At 37.9% G+C, this 18415-nt stretch overlaps 1 protein-coding gene across 1 annotated transcript in view; it reads right to left on the minus strand.

Annotated features, from left to right (window-relative positions):
• The window catches only part of calcoco1a (calcium binding and coiled-coil domain 1a), a 26317-nt gene extending 21428 nt beyond the window's left edge, over positions 1 to 4889 (minus strand). Inside the window, exons 1-4 of the mRNA XM_016454673.1 lie at positions 4730 to 4889; positions 2884 to 3036; positions 2694 to 2796; positions 1234 to 1436 (exon numbers count right to left, since the gene is read on the minus strand). Coding sequence (XP_016310159.1) covers positions 1234 to 1436; positions 2694 to 2796; positions 2884 to 3015 — 438 coding nt within the window. The 5' untranslated portion in view covers positions 3016 to 3036; positions 4730 to 4889. The remainder of the gene's footprint in view (positions 1 to 1233; positions 1437 to 2693; positions 2797 to 2883; positions 3037 to 4729) is intronic.
• Positions 4890 to 18415: the final 13526 nt, after the last annotated feature.

Below are 18415 nucleotides of genomic sequence, written 5' to 3' on the forward strand. Positions count from 1 at the left end.
TTTATGGTTCAAAAAACACATTATTTTCCACATACTGTACATTATTGTTTCTCCTCTATGCCCCGCCTTTCTGAAATTGTCGATTTTTACAAAGCTCATCGTTCTGAAAAGCGAGGTGTAAGCTGATTGGCCAGCTATCCAGTGCGTTGTGATTGGCTGATTGCCTCAAGTGTGTGACGGAAATGTTACGTTACTTACCACAGCGGTTCCCAATCCCAGTCCACGTGCCCCACTGCTCTGCATATTTTGCATGTCTCTCTTAGTTAACACACCTGATTCATATAACCAGCTCGTTAGAAGTGAGCTATGTGCATGAACTGCGTTCCGATTGATATGATCACTGCACAGTGTTCATTGCTCCCTACTCCCCGAGCAGGGGAAATTCGTTGAAGTTTACTTCACTTCGGAACATGGGCTGGAATTGGGAACCGCTGGTGTAGCCTATTGTAGTAATGTTGTCTCTGGTATTCTGGTCTGTGAGCATATATGCGTTCAGGGGGCCGTGGCTTTGGACGGCGATTGCAGGGAGGGTGGGACGTTCGCTTTCAGTGCTATCAGGCTAAAGTTAGCATTTTCCAAGATCTCCTACTGCACCTTTAAATACATGATCTTATCTTACAATTAATAATAAAGTTTAGTGTGATTATATATAAATAATTATCTTAAATGTCTTTTTTCTCACAAATATTTAAAAAAGACTACCTCTGCAGTCAATCAAATAAAAACTGTAAGAGATATAAGACAGCAACATTGCTATATCAGTAAAAAAAAAAAAAAAAACAGCCATTGTTGACTTGGTTGGAAAGCTCAACACAGACTATTTGGCGTCTAAAACTGTTCATGTGATTTTTTTAAACCACACAACAAACCCACACATTGTGGCAATGTTAAATGGAGACTGTCTGTCTGAGGTCTATAGCCTTCTGTGGATAAAAGTGTCTACACACTGGGACATCTCTCTATTGCATTTTTAACCTTTCTTGCCCAAACAACAGTGTAACTTTTATTGTATTACTGTAAACATTTCAAACTTGCTAGGAAAAAAGTATGAAACATTTAAAGTTCAAAAATACAGTGAAATGGTGCGTTATTTAATTACAAAAAAAATCATGAAGTATGAACAATTATATAATAAACGGAAGTATATCAAATATATATATATATATATATATATATATATATGAAATGATGGACTGAATTAGAGTCTTAGCATATTCTTTGAGAGCCTCTGACCTGCAGTAGCTGGGCTCTTGGGATGACCAGCAACATGTCCTCGCCCACTTCCTCCCCCTGACCCTCCTCCTCCAGAGTCACCAGCTCCTCAAAGGGCTTTGGGGCTGAGAAGATAAAGGCAGTGCTGCAAGAACAAACCTCTCCCCTTCCATCCACATAGACAAACTGGTACTGCTGGGCACTAGGCCCTGGTAGGTAAGAAGCTGAAGAGGGGAGAGAAGAGGGAAGCTATGAAAGGCCAACAAAACTATAAGCATATTTGAATATTTCCTGTCTGGTTATTCATAGTGAGTGAAGTTTGGAGATTTTATAGACAACCACATGAAGCCTGGGGCACTGCTGATGACCTCATGTTCTCTCTGAGGTCATAAATGCACTCTGTCTACATCGCCATTACTCACCACAAATTACAATGCTGCCATTCTGCACTATGCAAATCTCAGCCCAGATGACACTTTCACAGACACACGCTCGCAAAAAGTTACACTACCATTCAAGAGGTTTGGTGTCAGTAAGATTTTTTTTTTAAAGATTTTACATTTTTCTTTTGAAAGACATTAATACTTTAATTCAGCAAGAATGCATTAAATTGATGAAAAGTGACCATAAAGACATTTATAATATTATGATTTTTATTTCAAATAAATGGCTGTTATTTTTTAACTTTCTATTCATCAAATAATAATAAAAAAAATTATCACTGGACTGGAGACTGGAGTAATGATGCTGAAAATTCAACTTTGTAATTGCAGGAATAAATTACATTTTAAAAATGTATCACAGTATTACTGCATTTTTGATCAAGTAAATGCAGGCTTGGTGAGTATGAGAGACTTCTATCAAAAACAAGCAACAACAAAAAGTTACTGACCCCAAACTTTTGAATGGTAATGAATGCTACTTTAAAAGAAGAATATAGAGTCCACACTGTAAACTAATTACTACAGATGTGCTTTTCAAAAATCAGCTAGTCACTGAGTTGTCTCTGGCTATAGGGAAGCCTTGAATATTGAAAAAATTTGATATGTTCGCACACAAAAATTTAATGGCTGTTGTGGGGTTTTACCGTGTTGACAGAACTGCACGCTATAGCATAGCAAGAGAAAACCTTTTCAAATAAATTGTTTCTCTAAAATCATTATTTTTAAAGCATCGTCAACGATTGAAGCAAGACAATCTAGGGTAATTTGGGAGCATCCTGCCCATCCCTACTAATAACTAACTACAGGCGAATTCCTTTGTGGCATTTTATCTACTTCACAGGCCATTCGAGGAGGAACATTTGCTAATGTACTGAATGCACCTCAGTGAATGAGACCAGCAGTTGGGTGAATCAATGCAAGAAACTATAATTAGCTCCTTTAATGTCCCTAAACCCATCTATTCTTTATTCATACTGTATTGAGACTATCAGCTGACTTTCAAGAGGGCTTGAACACTCAAATCAGTGCTTCAGAGACCTTGGAAATTAACACAGCAGTTGACAGAGGTCCCCTCTTTGTAGCTGGATGGAGCAACTGCCCAAACAAACGTATGGTAGTCCTTTACTGATGACCAGCCAACCTGAGGGTAAAAGGAAACAGAACAAATTCAATTAAGCAAAAGAGCTACATCAATGCTAAAGAAACTGGAGATGGCTCTGTCTCTTACCTTAAATAGTCCAATCCAGTCATTACTGGCCCATGTGTGCTGTGGGTTGATGGTGTAGTGGCAGTCCACTCTGCTCTGAGGAAAGTAGCAACTTCCAACATTGCGAAACTCCACCCCCCATGTCTTCTCCATGGCAACAGAATAGTGATGCACCTGGGTAAATATTAAAATGATAATTGGCATGCCATCTAAAACTAAATAACTTAATTATTATACATGTAGTTTTATGGCGTTTTAATTTCTTATTTGAGAAATTATGTGAAATATTGGTATTTCCCAAAAGAAATTGTAATTACCATCGAACTGCAACAAAGTTGAAATAATGGTTTAAAAATTAAAAGAAAAACAATGCATACAAAATAAAAAAATCTAACACAAAATCCTGATGTTAAGAAAAAGTTAAGAGTCATGCCATTTATACCATTGTAGAAGTTGGCTATATAACTGAGGTCAAAATCAATAATCTCTCTTTTTTTAAATAAATAAATACAACTTGAATATGCTACAGCCACATATTTTATCTACGTTCTTTTTTTTTTTACATCTATGGATCTGTAAAGAACATTTCATTACTTCATCCATGGAACCTCTACATTCCTCAAAAGTTCCTTTATAGTGGAAAAATATTTTTTTAGATTACAATATTCTTCACACAGAAAAAAAAAACATGGTTCACCCTTTTGGAACCTTTATTTCTAAGATTGTATGTGTGTACTTATCTATCTTTATCTATATGTATGCCCCATTTGTCTATATCCACATTCACAAATATACAATATACAGTAATTGTAAACAGGCTTTAATTAGTACACACGAAGTTGTATGGACATTATTATCAAGACTTATTGAGCACAGCAGGGGTGAGGTAAATGTGTTGTGCAAGTGAAGAGGAACTGTTTATATTAAAGGGGTCATATGATGCGATTTCAAGTTTTCCTTTCGAGTTCCTGCAGATGACTGATGTGAAAGCGCAGACTTTCTTAGTCGGACACACATCAGCTCGTAGAGAGCATTTGTGACAGGCTGTCGGGTGCCACAAATGCTGTGACTGACTTTGTGAACTGTATGGATTACAAGCAATGACAGGTGGGTTCATCATTAGCACCACATAATAAACTACACACTCCATATTTCGACTCTCCAAGAACAGGCCAAGGACGTTTCCTGACGTCATCTGTCTGATGTCAGAAACTTGCAGCTTCAATGCTTTTATTAAACCAGATTAAGGATAATTTGATTCCTCGTGATATGAGGAATAAAATTATCTTTTATTTTACAAGATTAAGGATAATTTGATTCCTACAATAGTTGGTGAATTGAGTAAAAACTAAAACTGAAAAACAACAGATGCACACTAATATAATGTACTTAAATATTACTTGACACGTAACACCAGATTGTTGTGGCATCATAAAAAATAATGCTTACAATAGTTCAATAATTGCTATAATAGCTTACTAATTTGTTTATCTGTTTTACTGACTTACGAAATAAAACTAATACTTTTGCATTGCCAACAATCGTGGATGGCTATTGCAAGCGAGGCCCAAAGTTAGAAACAATCTCAAGTTACTCGGTACAGCGTGGCAACAAACAAGAAAAACAATGCATAAGCAGATATGACATTTTGTTACAGTAATTAAAAAAAAAAGTACATGACAACATTATAACACTGTAATAGTCAATACACATTCCCTGGTACTGCCTCAAATGAGATGGGATGTTATAAACATGGCATGCTTTTGTCTTTACAGTAGCTGCGTGCTACTGAACATGCTGCATTTTTTCTCTCTCACTTTTTTTCCCTTTGTGGAAAGAACCGCAACCGTCGTATAACACAACTCACCCGATTTAGCTTAGATAATCAGAACAATGTCTTCTTGGAAAACGATGTTCGGTGATAAAGGAGAAAACATGTATGAGACTGATGACAAGTTCAATTTACATTGACACATTCGCCGAGATGAGCTGTACCACGAACCTCTCACAACAACAACAAAAACAGACGCATGGGTGCTCTGGAGGTCTCGGTGCATTATGGGAAATGATGTTCTATTACTGGTTCTGAATCATGGCTCAGATACTGAAAAAAACTAAAATCCCCATCTGTAATGACGATGCTTTGACGGTCGACGTAAAAAGTCAGACGTCATGGTAACGGTACCGCTATTGGAGCTTTGATTGGTTCACATTTCTCATCGGATTCATCGACTTGGTTTCTATTGGTTAAATAAATGTGTCAATCAACTGCTGACCAATGTGATAGGTGTACGTCAGGAACGCATGGAGAAAAGCAACGCGATTGCGAAATGAACTAGTGATGGGAGGTCTGAGTCATTTCTGCGAATCGGTTCTTTCGAACATTCTAAAACAATGCAATGATTCATTCAAATACGTTTCGACTAAAATGCTATTTATAGTAGTAAAATGCAATTGAATGTATTGTTTTGAATGTGTGTTCATACAAATGCCATGCATGGAGTAAACTTTTGCAGAATGTTCTATTTGTATTTCTATGTTTTATTGATGAATTGATTGATTTCTAATTAGCCCCTTAAACTTGAAGTAGCCTTAAAACAGGTCAACTTAAAATGCTCAAACTATCAGCTCACTCGTGGATTTGTTACGAATCGGAAGTGTCTCTTGTTTAGTTGACTCGAGAACCGCTCGACCCGATTCAGTTCGTTTAGAACGATTCGGTCGTTCTGTTGTAATAAACAGTTTCAAAAGATTCTTTAAAAAAGATCCGGTTCAAGAAAAGGATTCGAATGTTTCAGGTTTGCAAGAGAAATTTTATATAATATAGTAATATTCGCATACATAATATAAAGCACCTGAGTCAGACATATATGGTTTACATTGTCTCTCCCCATGCTTGACTGATGTCTGCAATAACTTAATGTCTTTAAACGACATCTTTTCAGTGTTATTCTGCTCTGAGTCCCAGTAGGCAGACACACGTTCAGCTTGAGTAAACAGCACTTTACATTTCTTGCTGACTCACAGAAACTTGAAACGAGAGTGCTTGCCTGTGAAGCTGAAAAGCAGATGCTAAATGCCTATCGTGTTTCAATAATTCCTACAAATATTTGTCTCACACACTTAGATTCACTTAAAATGGGCTGTTCTAACTGTCAGCTCAATCCGTGTAAAAACAAAGGATTTAGAATACATGTAATAAACAGTTCATGGAAAGAGATATTCGAGCTGATGAGACATTTCTTTTTCCAAAACATTAGTTGTCTGATGTTCTCGTTTTGAACGCCAGATGGCAGTATACTTTTAGGAAACGCACTATTAAGAGAGAAGAGTTGTGGTGTAAATGGTTATCTTTAAATATATTATTATTATTTCTTAAAGTATAATTTTCCTTTTTATTAGAATGAAAACATGATTAGGCTTAATCCAACAAATTAATATATTTCTTTATTTACACTATAACAATTCAAAATGAATGCCCATAATTTTTAAAATAGCGTTGTCACACATCACTATATCTTTCAGATGTGTATCAGTGTCTCCTTTACAATTTAGAAGTAAAATTCCACTTTATTTTCGCATAAAGCTGGATTAATAGCTTGGATCAGCCAGGCATGTTATCTCTCATATTTGTGGCATGCTTAAATGGATGAATGATTATATTGGAGAATAACTTTCTTGAGGAATTTGGCACATACAACACTCAGGTCTCATGGTGCTATTAGGAGGTCAGAGGTCAAAGTGATATATACATTCTAAATGGAGTGCCGATTTAACACTCATATGCCTTTGATGTGAAGGATTTGGGGCTTAAGTGAACCTTTCACTATTTTAAGATCTTACAGTGCTGTCCATTGCATTGCCTGCCTGCACATTTGAGTTATCTAAATCAGCCTCAAAATGATTGAATTAATTTAACCACTGATCAAAATATCACCTTATTTTTTTGTGTTTTAAGGCATCAGAACCAGTTCGCACTGCAAGGAATGCGGCCGAGGCCACTGCAAACAAGATGGTCACCCTGAGCCTGTAATTGCATGCAGGCAGTAAATGAGGCAGCCTAATAAAGGTGCTGAGATTGTTTTAACAGAGTGAGCTTGGCTGAAATGCGTCGAAGGCTGCGTGAGAGGCAGGCAGGAAGGGGGGAAGGGCAGAGGCGTGTGATTAATGGCACACAGACAGTGTGTTACCGACCTTGCTTGATGACGAGTCTCCCTCAGGCCCATGACACTCCTAACCTCGCTCCTCCTCCCAGGCGCTCCATGTCAAGTGTTTTTGAGGAGATCAATGAGAAGATCTGATGCAGGCCAGACTTATGTTGGCCAGGCATTTTATCATCTCATTACTAAACTGGTTAGGGATACCACTTGCTTGTTTTATAGATACTGCAAAACATATAGGATGACAACTATTGAATTTTCCTGGTAATTTTTCAACGAATCAGACCTTTGTAATCTGTATTAACATGGATCTACCATGTTTTGCCTAGTTACTCTCAGCTGGCAAGCCAATGAATATGTTTGCTGTGCTCAGAACACTGAACAGATTTTATCATAACTTTATGATGCTTACATTGTAAATGCATTATAATAATCATTACTGGTGTAGAAGGTTATAAATTTGCATGTTTTTAGTTTTACTTAAAACATTTTGAAATGAGAGAAAATTACATTTTTTTTGTTTAATTTTAGCTCCTTCATTTGAACTTTTATTAAAAAATACTTTAATATATTATTTGTGAAATGCACTAAATTTGATGCATTTGATGTTTAATAGAAACTTGCATAATTATTAACACTTTTATTTAACAAGGATGCATTAAGTTGATCAAAAGTGACAGTACAGACATTTACACTGTTACAAAATATTCCTATTTCAAATAATGCTGTTGTTTTGAAGAATTTCCACAAAAAATGTTAAGCAACTGTTTTCCACATTGACATTAATAATGTTTCTTGAGCAGCAAATCAATATATTAGAAGGATTTCTGAAGGATCATATGACACTAAAGACTGGAGTAATGATGCTGAAAATTCAGCTTTGCACCTTAAAATATATTAAAATAGACAACAGTTTTTTACATTGCATGAATAGTACACAATGTTAGTTTTTTTTACTGTACTTTTGTTCAGTAAATATAGCCATAGTGAGGCTTCTTTCAAAAATATTTTTAAAAAATCTTACCGACCCCAAACCTTTGAACAGAAGTGCGTTTTATTTTTTTCTCTCAAAAATTAGTTTAAGATCCAATAACAATTTGAGGACCTCTGGTCTAATGTTTCTTTTCTAATGCTCTCCTGTAAAAAAAAAAATCAAATCAAAATGAAAACATATTAACCAAAAAGTCACGTTAAAGTAATATGGGGGAATAAGGCAAGGCTATATGACATTACATATTTTTGCTTGTGTGACAGATTACAGCATCTTGAATGAGTGTGCAGTGACTGCGGTTGGCATGCAGTAGCATGCATTTAGTTGCAACATGGGTGAGCTAACAGTGGGTTTTCTGGGGCGGGGCATTTTTGCTTATTTCATGGTGGCATCTTCAGCAAGAAATGGGAAGGGGAGTGTAAACTTTAATAACACCCACCACACCCTGAACATGTAGTCCTTCCTGATGGAAAGAGAGAGAAACAAAGAAAATGCTGAATTGTAGAAGGCCAGGGAGAAGACGTGAAGTAAAATCTTAACGTTATCAAAGACCCCAGAAGGGTAGAAGACAAAGAGTGAGGGAAGTATGTAAAGGACGGAGAGAGGGAACTGGTGTGCCAAAGAGAAAGGGAGAAACATGAAGGGGGGCAGCGGTATTTAGTATGCACGGCCAAGCTGCCCCATCTGCTTAGCACAGCAGTCCCCATCGTATAACTGTCTGTAGGCCGTGGGCCGCATAAAGAATGTCTCCAATTTGATGTAATTCCGCAAAATTAATGACAGCTTTACCCGGGATGGGCCGTGAGGGAATGATTAGAGTTTGATCATCCATCTGATCGGTGGCCATGCCTGGCCCGAGCAACGCGTTGTGACGCATACTGGGTACACCCTCGCCAGGGACCCGCACGCACAGAGCCGTTGACAAACATGCACGAAAGCGATACCAAACTGGCAGGGTTGAGCCTCTCATTCGGCTCCTTTAAATGAGGTTTGCAAACACACCGTTATGGCAGGGGGAATATCTCTCGTGTGCAGTGGCTGGGCTGACCTCAGGTTTAATGCTGCTCCAGGCAGACCTGCGCTGTATTTCAAAGCAGAGGGGTCCAAGCGGCATCTAATTTACTGAAGTCTGAGGTCGCATTGTGGTATTTTACAAGAGAGCTTTACTGTGGCCATGATTGGAATTGGGTATGAGTTTAAGAGAGATGGGGGCGGATTGGGAATTGCAGAGGGGATTGATCCAGGCAATGGATAGAGGGAGTTAATTCCTGGATGTGTGATTTTCCTCCTTCCCTTCGTTGCCGTTTCTACCCATCCCCCACTCACTCTCTCTCTTTCTGTCTTCCAGGGATCCTACTTTTACAAGCGAGCAGGGGCATTCCTTTTACTAGGGGGCCTGGTGTATCTCTCTGTGCTGGGGACATTAAAGGGAAAGCCGGTGTGTTATCAGTGCAGAGTGCAGGGCTTTAGATCAAAGTCTGTCGTCTGGCTCACACTGCTCTTCTGAGTTTGTGCTGTTGTGTGGTGCACTCACTGGGTAATTTAAGTGAACACACAGATAAACAAGTGATTGACTACAGAGGTGTGTAAAGGACTAGCTGCCATGGTGGTTGGAGAGATGGCAGAGATCAGACTCCAACAAACAACCAGTGCTTGAACACCTTTGTGCAACACTCGTTGAGCAAATGAAATGGCTCTAATACTGACGGCATGAAGAGCGTAAGCACTTTGCTTTGGAATTGTAATGGTGGCTTTTGTTCTTGGCGTATAATTGCTGAGTGGAAAAGATTTACACACGGTAGGGAACACAGGCGAAATTAATTTCCCATCTGACAAAGACTCTGGGTTTTAACCAAGCTGGAAAAGCGTGACTGCCAGGTACCTGCATTAAAGGCAGCGTGCCAATGCACTTTTAAGGGATGGCTCCGGTGCAGATTTCTGGGCACGCTGGCACATTTCCTAACAGCGTTTTGATTATGTCCGAAGAGCTGTCCAGAAAAATAATTGCTTGTGAAAGAACGAACATCGACAAAATGAATATTGAATTGAATAAGAAAATATCTTTCCATGTGGTTGGATGGAATCAATGCACATAAGCTCATTAGAAAAATACACAGTGTTCTGTTTGCTTTTAATGATTTCATCATGTTTCTCCCTCATTTGTTGTCTTTTTTCTTCTGTTTTATGTCAGTACATTTGGCTTGATCTGTGTTTTTAATACATTCGCATTCATTGGTTGCGATTTACCCCATGTACCATTTTACTCAAGCACTCGCGCCCTTAACCTTCTTTCTCTCTCCCTCTCTTTTTCTTTCTTTCTCTCTCTTTCTCCACCTCCACTTTTTTATATTTTTGTCTGAGCTGGAGACTTTTCTCTGTGCTGTGACCTTTAGGTTTTAAATGAAGCCCCTCTGCGGCTTGTCTCTCTTCATAGACCGCCAGTTACGAGCCTTGGGAGGACCGCAAAAAAATAACGATTCAGATGAAATGGCCCCTTTAAAAAGCTCTTCCAAATTCCTTTTACATTTTTCCTCCGTCCTACTGCCTTTCCTCTTTTTTCTGGCCACATTAATATTCATACTAATGAGGAACATCCTAAAGAGCAAGCTTTGGAAAATCTCTGCCAAACTTAAATACACACAAGCTATAGCAAACACACATGCACGCAACATGCAGGCATGGTACAGTGAGGCGTACTATACAGTGAATGCTCATTACTGATGGATTTCAGACAAATGCCACAGATGCCAAATGATTTATAGAAATTGGGAAAACATGACTTATAATTATATGTTTGCCAAGGAAGTAACCATTTTTTCCCCATTTAATTACCCTTTATAGTTGCCCTCTAAGGGGTAATCATTGAGGTTTTACTTTAATGCATACATTGGCAAAATGGAAAATGAAATTATTCCTTTCATCCAAGATGAGGGCTGTGTTTGGAATAACATATTTAATGGGAAGTAGTTTGAGCCTTGAAGTTCTGTATACTACTAACTTTTCATCATATCGTAAGACAGATATGAAACATAGAGACATTTATTATAATATATTGTATTTTTTCCCTACATTATTTTATAAAATATTATATAACATTAAATATCTGTATAATGATCTAGCCATTTATTTATTTATATGTGAACGCTGTGTTTGCTTGTTAAATGAGTAACAGCACTTTTGGCACTCATATAGCCTGCCCTTATTCCTCCATACTACTTTAACGTGACTTTTTGGTTAATTTGATGAATACAAAATAAAAGCCGCATTTTCACTGCTGACGAGAGACTATAGACCGGAAATCCTTCATTTCCAATGGAGAGTCGCGAGGGGGCTGTGTAGAGGTCCGACACGCTGCAGACGCAGGTTTTTCAGATCCGGCTTCTCAAACAAATTGAAAGTTCAACACAACTGCCACTAGGGCAGGGGTAGGTAAGTTCGGTCCTAGAGAGCCGCAGTCCTGCAGAGTTCAGCTCCAACCCTGAAAATAAAACTCACCTGCCTATAGCCTTAGTAATCCTGAAGACATTGATTAGCTTGTTCAGGTGTGTTTGATTAGGGTTGGAGCTGAACTCTGCAGGACTGCGGCTCTCTAGGACCTAACTTGCCTACCCCTGCACTAGGGAGTCGCAGACAGGCAAAAGGCAGCGTAAAGACTGACGTGTTAATGCTTTTAGGTTTCTGATGTTAACAAGCTGTGTTTGTTGTATGGTGCACGAGGCCCTGCCAGTGCAATATAATAAATACATTGCAGAGATAACAGAGCCACAGCATGAGCCCATTTCATGATATGACTTGTAATCAAAATTAATTTTTTTAAAGAGCATATTTGTTAACCAGTAGGCCTAAATAGTCAATATATAAACTTATTATCCAAGACATAGGGTGTGTTTGGAATAACATGGGAAGCGGTTTGAGCCTACTGCTTTAAGTTCTGTGTACTACTAATTTCTTGTTTTTATTAAGGTATATTTTTCCTATATTATTGTATAAAAATATTAGAAATATATCATGTATATAATATATTTTATTAAATAACTAATAATAATAATAATTATGAAAAATACATTTTTCACTTTCATTTTTTCCTGGTTTAAATGACATTTTATTCTGTATTCACCAACTTAACCAAAAAGTCTTGCTGAAGTAGTATGGAGGAAGAACAACTTTTTGATTTGGTCTGCAAAACTGTCTAGAAAAATAATTGCATGTGAAAGAAAGAACATTGACAATAAGAAGATAAGAATATATCTTGAATGTGGTTGGGTGGAATCGATTCACACAAGCTCGTTAGAAAAATACACACAGTGTTCTGTTTGCTTTAACGATTTCATCATGTTTCTCCCTCATTTGTTGTCTTTTTCTGCTGTTTTTATTTCATTACATTTGGCTTAATCTCTGTTCTCTCCTTAAACTTGTTTCTTAATAGATTCACATTCATCAGTAAAACCCATTTTTTATGACTCCTATAAAATTTTATCACAATTTTTAGTAATTGTTTTAATATCATGTTTATTAACCAACAAATAGCCAGCATATAAACTTATATACTGTTTCGTCTAATTAATTGAAATAATGATATTATTTCATTCAGGTAAAAATGTTTTAATGACTAACGAAGCTAGAGTTTAGATGGCAGCAAAGATCATAGCATAGAAATGAGCATGGACAATATCAATTAAATAACCAATTTCGACTGAAGAATTAAATATTAGCTTACAACCAGTATTGTACCTGATATAATGTGCATCTTTAGAAAAGTAGAAGTTTTGAAGCATTTCAGTCAGGCAAATTTCACTGCTAGCAGAACAATGCCTTATTATTAATGGCTGCTGTACAAGCAGCAATCATCGTGAGTACGAACAGCACTCCCATTTGTCACAGTATTAGAAAGACCAACAAGAACTTGTCCAGTTATCAAGGAAAATGAGAGCAATTAGATCTGAGAATGAGCATGGAGGCCTAACACATTTGTGAATGCCTTGGGTGAGCTCCAGAATTCAGTTTTACACCAGACAGTGGTCAGCGGGGTTCCTAATGGGAGCCAGGTAATCAGCAGGGCCCGATTACAGAGACTAGATGTGGAAAGTGAACACACACAGAGCTGCATATGCAATGATTTGTAAGGCTAAATGAAGACAAACAGGCTTGTATCACCTGCGTAGTGTTATCCTGTTCACACTGATGCTCCAAAAATGACTTTAAACACACGTTTAAATGCACATTAAGGACATGAAAATATATAATTACTGAAATGTAGTTCCATGCACTGTTAACAATTCAGGACTGTGTTTTTTAAAAGAATTGTGAGCTAAGTTGATCGTAGAAACCATTGGTGCCATTGGTTCTACAATCTACTTAGGCTTACAATGCTTTTGGGAAACACAGTTTAGGTCAGCAACGAAGCAATGACTATCATGTACAGCAGGGTTCCTCAAATCTTGCCCTGGAAGGCCAATGCGCTGCAGAGTTTAGCTCCAACCCTGATCAAAGTCACCTACCTGTGATTTTCTAATGATCCCGAAGACATTGATTAGCATGCTCAGGTGTGTTTGATTAGGGTTAGAGCTAAACTCTGCAGGAAAGTGGATCTCGTGGAGACATAAACACTGAGCACATAAAAATTTAGCCACATAAACTCTACATTTAATGTCTGTCGTGTTTACGGTTAAATTGGACATTTCATCAAATTCATTGTCACAATTTAAAGAGTGGCCAAATTAATGCCACATTTGGGTAATCTGTGGTTTTTGAGGATGTTCTACTGGGGAAGAATACTTAAATACACAATTAAAAACAAACACCAGTCGTTATGGCTTACAATAACTGAAAAAAAATACATAGCTTTCAAACCATAATAGGCCGATAAAAGGACAAATTCATGGTTAGGTTTTGCGAACCTATGAACCTATCAAAATATTAATAGTATTCATCAAAACAATGCTGTTATGTATGAAATAACATAAGACTGAAGAGATTCACTGATGAAGGATCGAGATTCGAGGATGATACTCAAGCCAGTATTACATATTCAGAAGGCAGTATTTCAGTAAAAGTTTGAGCCCACTAAATATCATTGTAAAACTATGTTGATTGAACTACAAATCTCCCTGAGAGGTCCAATAAATGTAAAAGTGATTTATTTCAGCAAAATCAAAGTCAGTTCAACCAGGCGGCCAATTCATTTCAGTGATATTTCGGCGAATACGCCATGTAATTCATGCATAGCGAAAGACCCTCCCTATGAAGGCATTCCTTCGCTCTGAACACACCCCACCATTGTGAGCGCTGCAGCCTGGCCACCTCACAGAATGTTCAGGTTCAGTGGAGCTCAGAGCCTGAGGGAACCAAGAGGACGACGATTCACGCACCTCACCCTGCAATGCGGTGCCACTGCTCGTCACCGACAAATATACGTTAGCCCGGTGCTTTCTCTCAGATGCATATATATATACAGAGACACTCGCCCTCCCTTTCCTTATCACAGAAATAAGCATTTTTACAGAGTTTTAGCTATAAAAAGGCAGGAGCAGATAGCCCATAAATCTGGTCATAAAAATGTTAAGTTGTCAGAGGTGCCATCAGCTATCAATCGTGCGGTGGGAGGCTGGTGGAGGGGAAATCGGTGATAAAAAACAGCATTTTAGGGAAATTATGTCTAGTCTTCCATTTGCAAAGTGCTGCAGTCGTATCCCACCAGAATCTTAATCACGGGCTCCGATGCGGGTGGGTAGGAGAGAAGAGTGTGTGTGTGTGTGTGTGTGTGTGTGATGCAGGAGATCCAGGGTGGGCTGGTGCCTGAGGTGGAGTTGGAGATGGGGGAAAGAAATTATACAACTAGCATAAATCTCCTCTACAGTCTCTCAGTCTTTCAACCCCCTACACACACAAACACACACACACACACACACACACACACACACAGTCTCTCATCATCATCTCTCTATCTCCCACTTTATCGCATCTCTCTCTTCCTCTCTCACCTCATTTGCACTCTTTATCCCTTTTTCTTCATTGTATCTTCCTACATCTAATCCCTTTTTCATTTTCTCCATTTATCTGTTATTTTCAGCTCCTTCCTTGTTTCATTGATTTGCTGTTTTGTTGCCTCTTTTGCTGTATTCCCGACTGGATTGGTGGATACAGATTGGCATGTCTCCGTGAGATTTTTCTGTAGGACCGAGTGCATGTGGAAGTAAGAATATTTCCTCTTAGGTACAATTTATTATGCATCCTGTCACAAGGTGGCATTTGTGATGGGGCTCAGGATTACATGTTCATTTATTGCCACTGCATTTTAACGGCATAGATAGATTCATAGATGCGGAGTAAAAAGCACCTGGTCATGCCAGCGTTTTCTGTTCCTCATTGTTTTCCTCATTGCCAGTCTGTAAGGCCAAGTGTTGCTCATTGACTTGATGAATGCCTGAATTGTCAGATCTGTGGCGCCATTTTTTAATTTAAGGTAATTTTGTTAATTAATTTGAAATGGCTCCAGAGTGCTTACAAGATGAGTGATGCCCCCTCAGAAAAGACACACGAATTACAGACAGAGAGATAGAGAGAGAGACACACACATTCACATTTTGCACAATTCGGACCTTAAAAACTCGAAGGCAAATCAACTTGCTGGGTTTGGCATGAAAAGAGAACTAAAAAACTCTATAAAGAGTGAAAGAAGAAATCCGAGATCAGTCAATAACAGATTTATAACATTAATACAAGGCATAATTTGTGTCTGTGTTTTAATTTCTATGCTTATCACTGGTTGGACGCTTCAGGATCTCAGCAAATGTCAATGTATTTTGTTTGTCTTGTTTATCATGAGTACTGGGTATTCAGATATCTTGCTCATTTGATATTCTGCGTTTTGCATACTGTGTAGCAGGGAAGGAGACTTAGTCAGACATAAGGCCTGTTTCTGAGGCTTCTCAGTCATGTTGAAAGAACTCCTTGATGTCTCAGGTGTTGTGCTGCCACCTATAGTCTCACCAAAAGACTGCAGGCTAAAATCAGTGGCCTGAATATTCTGAATTATGAAAATCAGTTTTACTTTATTAAATGTGAACACATTCTCACTGAAAGTAAAGAAACAGAAATGTTTCATGAGCTGACTTTATTAATTATATTGCTTGTATTAGGCCAAAATACAGTGTAATACAAATAATGTTGTGTATAATACAGAATTTCCTATAAATCCTATAAGGCTCCTTACTAAGAATGATAAATAGTATAAAATTTCAATATAGATATAACATTTTATATATTTTTATTTTATCTTTGCATTTATTGTATTGCTTTAAGGAATCATGAAGTATATTTTAATGAAACTACACCTCATAATCTACAAAATTGTTGCTTCATATACATCCTGTGCCATTACAGATTTATAAAACTTAAACACATCAATTATTCCATCTAAAGTCTGTCTCATAATGTATTAGCTTTATTAGCACACTGTAACAAATTGTAACACAATAATTGACTGAACTGCTAAAAAGTCATCACAAACCATTAATATGTGTAAAAAAAAATGCAAGAACAATTCTGACATGCAGGAACATGAAATGCTGAAACGTGAAAGGCTGAACATTTTCGTGTGCAAACTAATACGATTTAATTATAAGTGTTGAGTAAAATAGTGCCAAAAGATTGTCAAGCATCTTGACGCTTACATGTCAGCGTTGCTGCTGCAGAGCAATGGGACACCTCCCAACACTACATTGTGGATGTCTCCTTTCTTAGACACACCCTATCCCGTGTTTGAGTCTCTACTAGCAAGCTAATGAGTCAATTCAGATGTGTTTGACTAGGAAGACTTACAAAATGTGTACTGCTGGGGGGCCTTCAAGAACAGGGTGGTTGAGCCACACTGCTTTGGATGTTTGGGGGAAGGGCAGCATGCTGCAGTACTTTAGTATGCCGCCAGAGGGCGGTGAAATATTCACAAAACACAAACACGTACGTTCTGCCGAATGCAGTTCCAGTATGTATATCTACAGGAATGTATTTTGTATATTTTACAGCTGTTAAATTGTATTTATTATTATTAGCATTAGTAGTAGTAGTAATAGTAGAAGTAGTTGTGATAAAAGCAGTAGTAGTAGAAGTGGTGGCGGTGGTAAAAACAAATAGTGGTGGTAGTAGTAATAATGATAATAAAATATTTATTTCTTCTGTTTATGAGTCTTAACGTTTTTAGATTCCTAGCTGGACACCAACATTTGTGAATGAAATGGGCCATGTTACAAATGATACGTTTTTGTCTCTCAACTTAGAGATTATAAATACATATATTTATGGTTCATGTCCACTTATAGGCCTTTAACAAGGTATTACTCCCAGCATTTATCATTTAAGAGTTTGTGTTAAATAAAAAGGACTTTGTTGGGGCCATCTTACTGTAACCATCCCAAACTGTGGCCAAATTACAAACTGCCAAAGCATTTGAGATGTCTTGACTTTTCAAAATAAGCCCGTAAGCTGCGGCTCAATGACTCTCAAATGTCATGCTATAATTTTTCAAGCCATAAAAATGTGAATGGATTTGTATTTCTTTTTAATGTTCAGGCAGTTTATCACTGATAATTATTAGAGGCAATAATGTAACTGTACATAGGAACTGTTAAGTTAACTCATCACGATGCCCTTTAAAATGCAAATGTCTGTGTTAAAAATGTAGAGAGATTCATTGTGGCTTTATTTTCATTCTCAACCACGTTGTAAAAAGAAGGGTAAAGAGAGCGAATGGCTCACTTTAGCTAGTGAAAGACTAGTTATGCAGTATGAAGAAATGAAGAATGTTTACCTCATAAAATAAGAAGATTTACACACACCATTTATACACATTAAAATTTCTGACCAACATTTCAAGAGAATGATATGCTGTGAATTATATGAGAGATTGTACTTTACTCTGAAGTAATCTCTCTATATCTCTCTCTATGTGTGTGTGTTTGGTATCTGTGATCATGGGTATGTGGTTTTAACTTGTTTTGTGGGTCTGTGTCACTTCTGGTTCCCCAGGCCTCCATACAAGCTTGGTCATAAAATGTCTTTTTTTTTTTCAGGGCAACTGTGTTAAAAGGAACACCTGTAACTCGATTCAGTGTTCTGGGCCGAGATGCCAATGGCATCTTTACAGCTCTTGGAATGAGGACACACACCTAAATAGACACTTTGTGTATACGAGCGAAGCACCGCACAGATACACATTCCCCAGCCGGAGAGAGGCCATGATGTCTTGAAGTGTGCATGTGAATGGGCACCATTTTGGCTCCGTGTGTGTGCGTGCGTGTGTTTGCACAGGCCCAGCGTGGAGGGGGATGGGAGAGCGCGTGAGGACCCTGAGGATTCCTGCTAATGTTTTAGTCATTCGCTAGCCCCTGGGCTGGCAGACACATTT

This window comes from Sinocyclocheilus anshuiensis, unplaced genomic scaffold (assembly GCF_001515605.1).
Source record: "Sinocyclocheilus anshuiensis isolate Anshui unplaced genomic scaffold, SAMN03320099.WGS_v1.1 scaffold67, whole genome shotgun sequence".
Classification (NCBI taxonomy): domain Eukaryota; kingdom Metazoa; phylum Chordata; class Actinopteri; order Cypriniformes; family Cyprinidae; genus Sinocyclocheilus; species Sinocyclocheilus anshuiensis.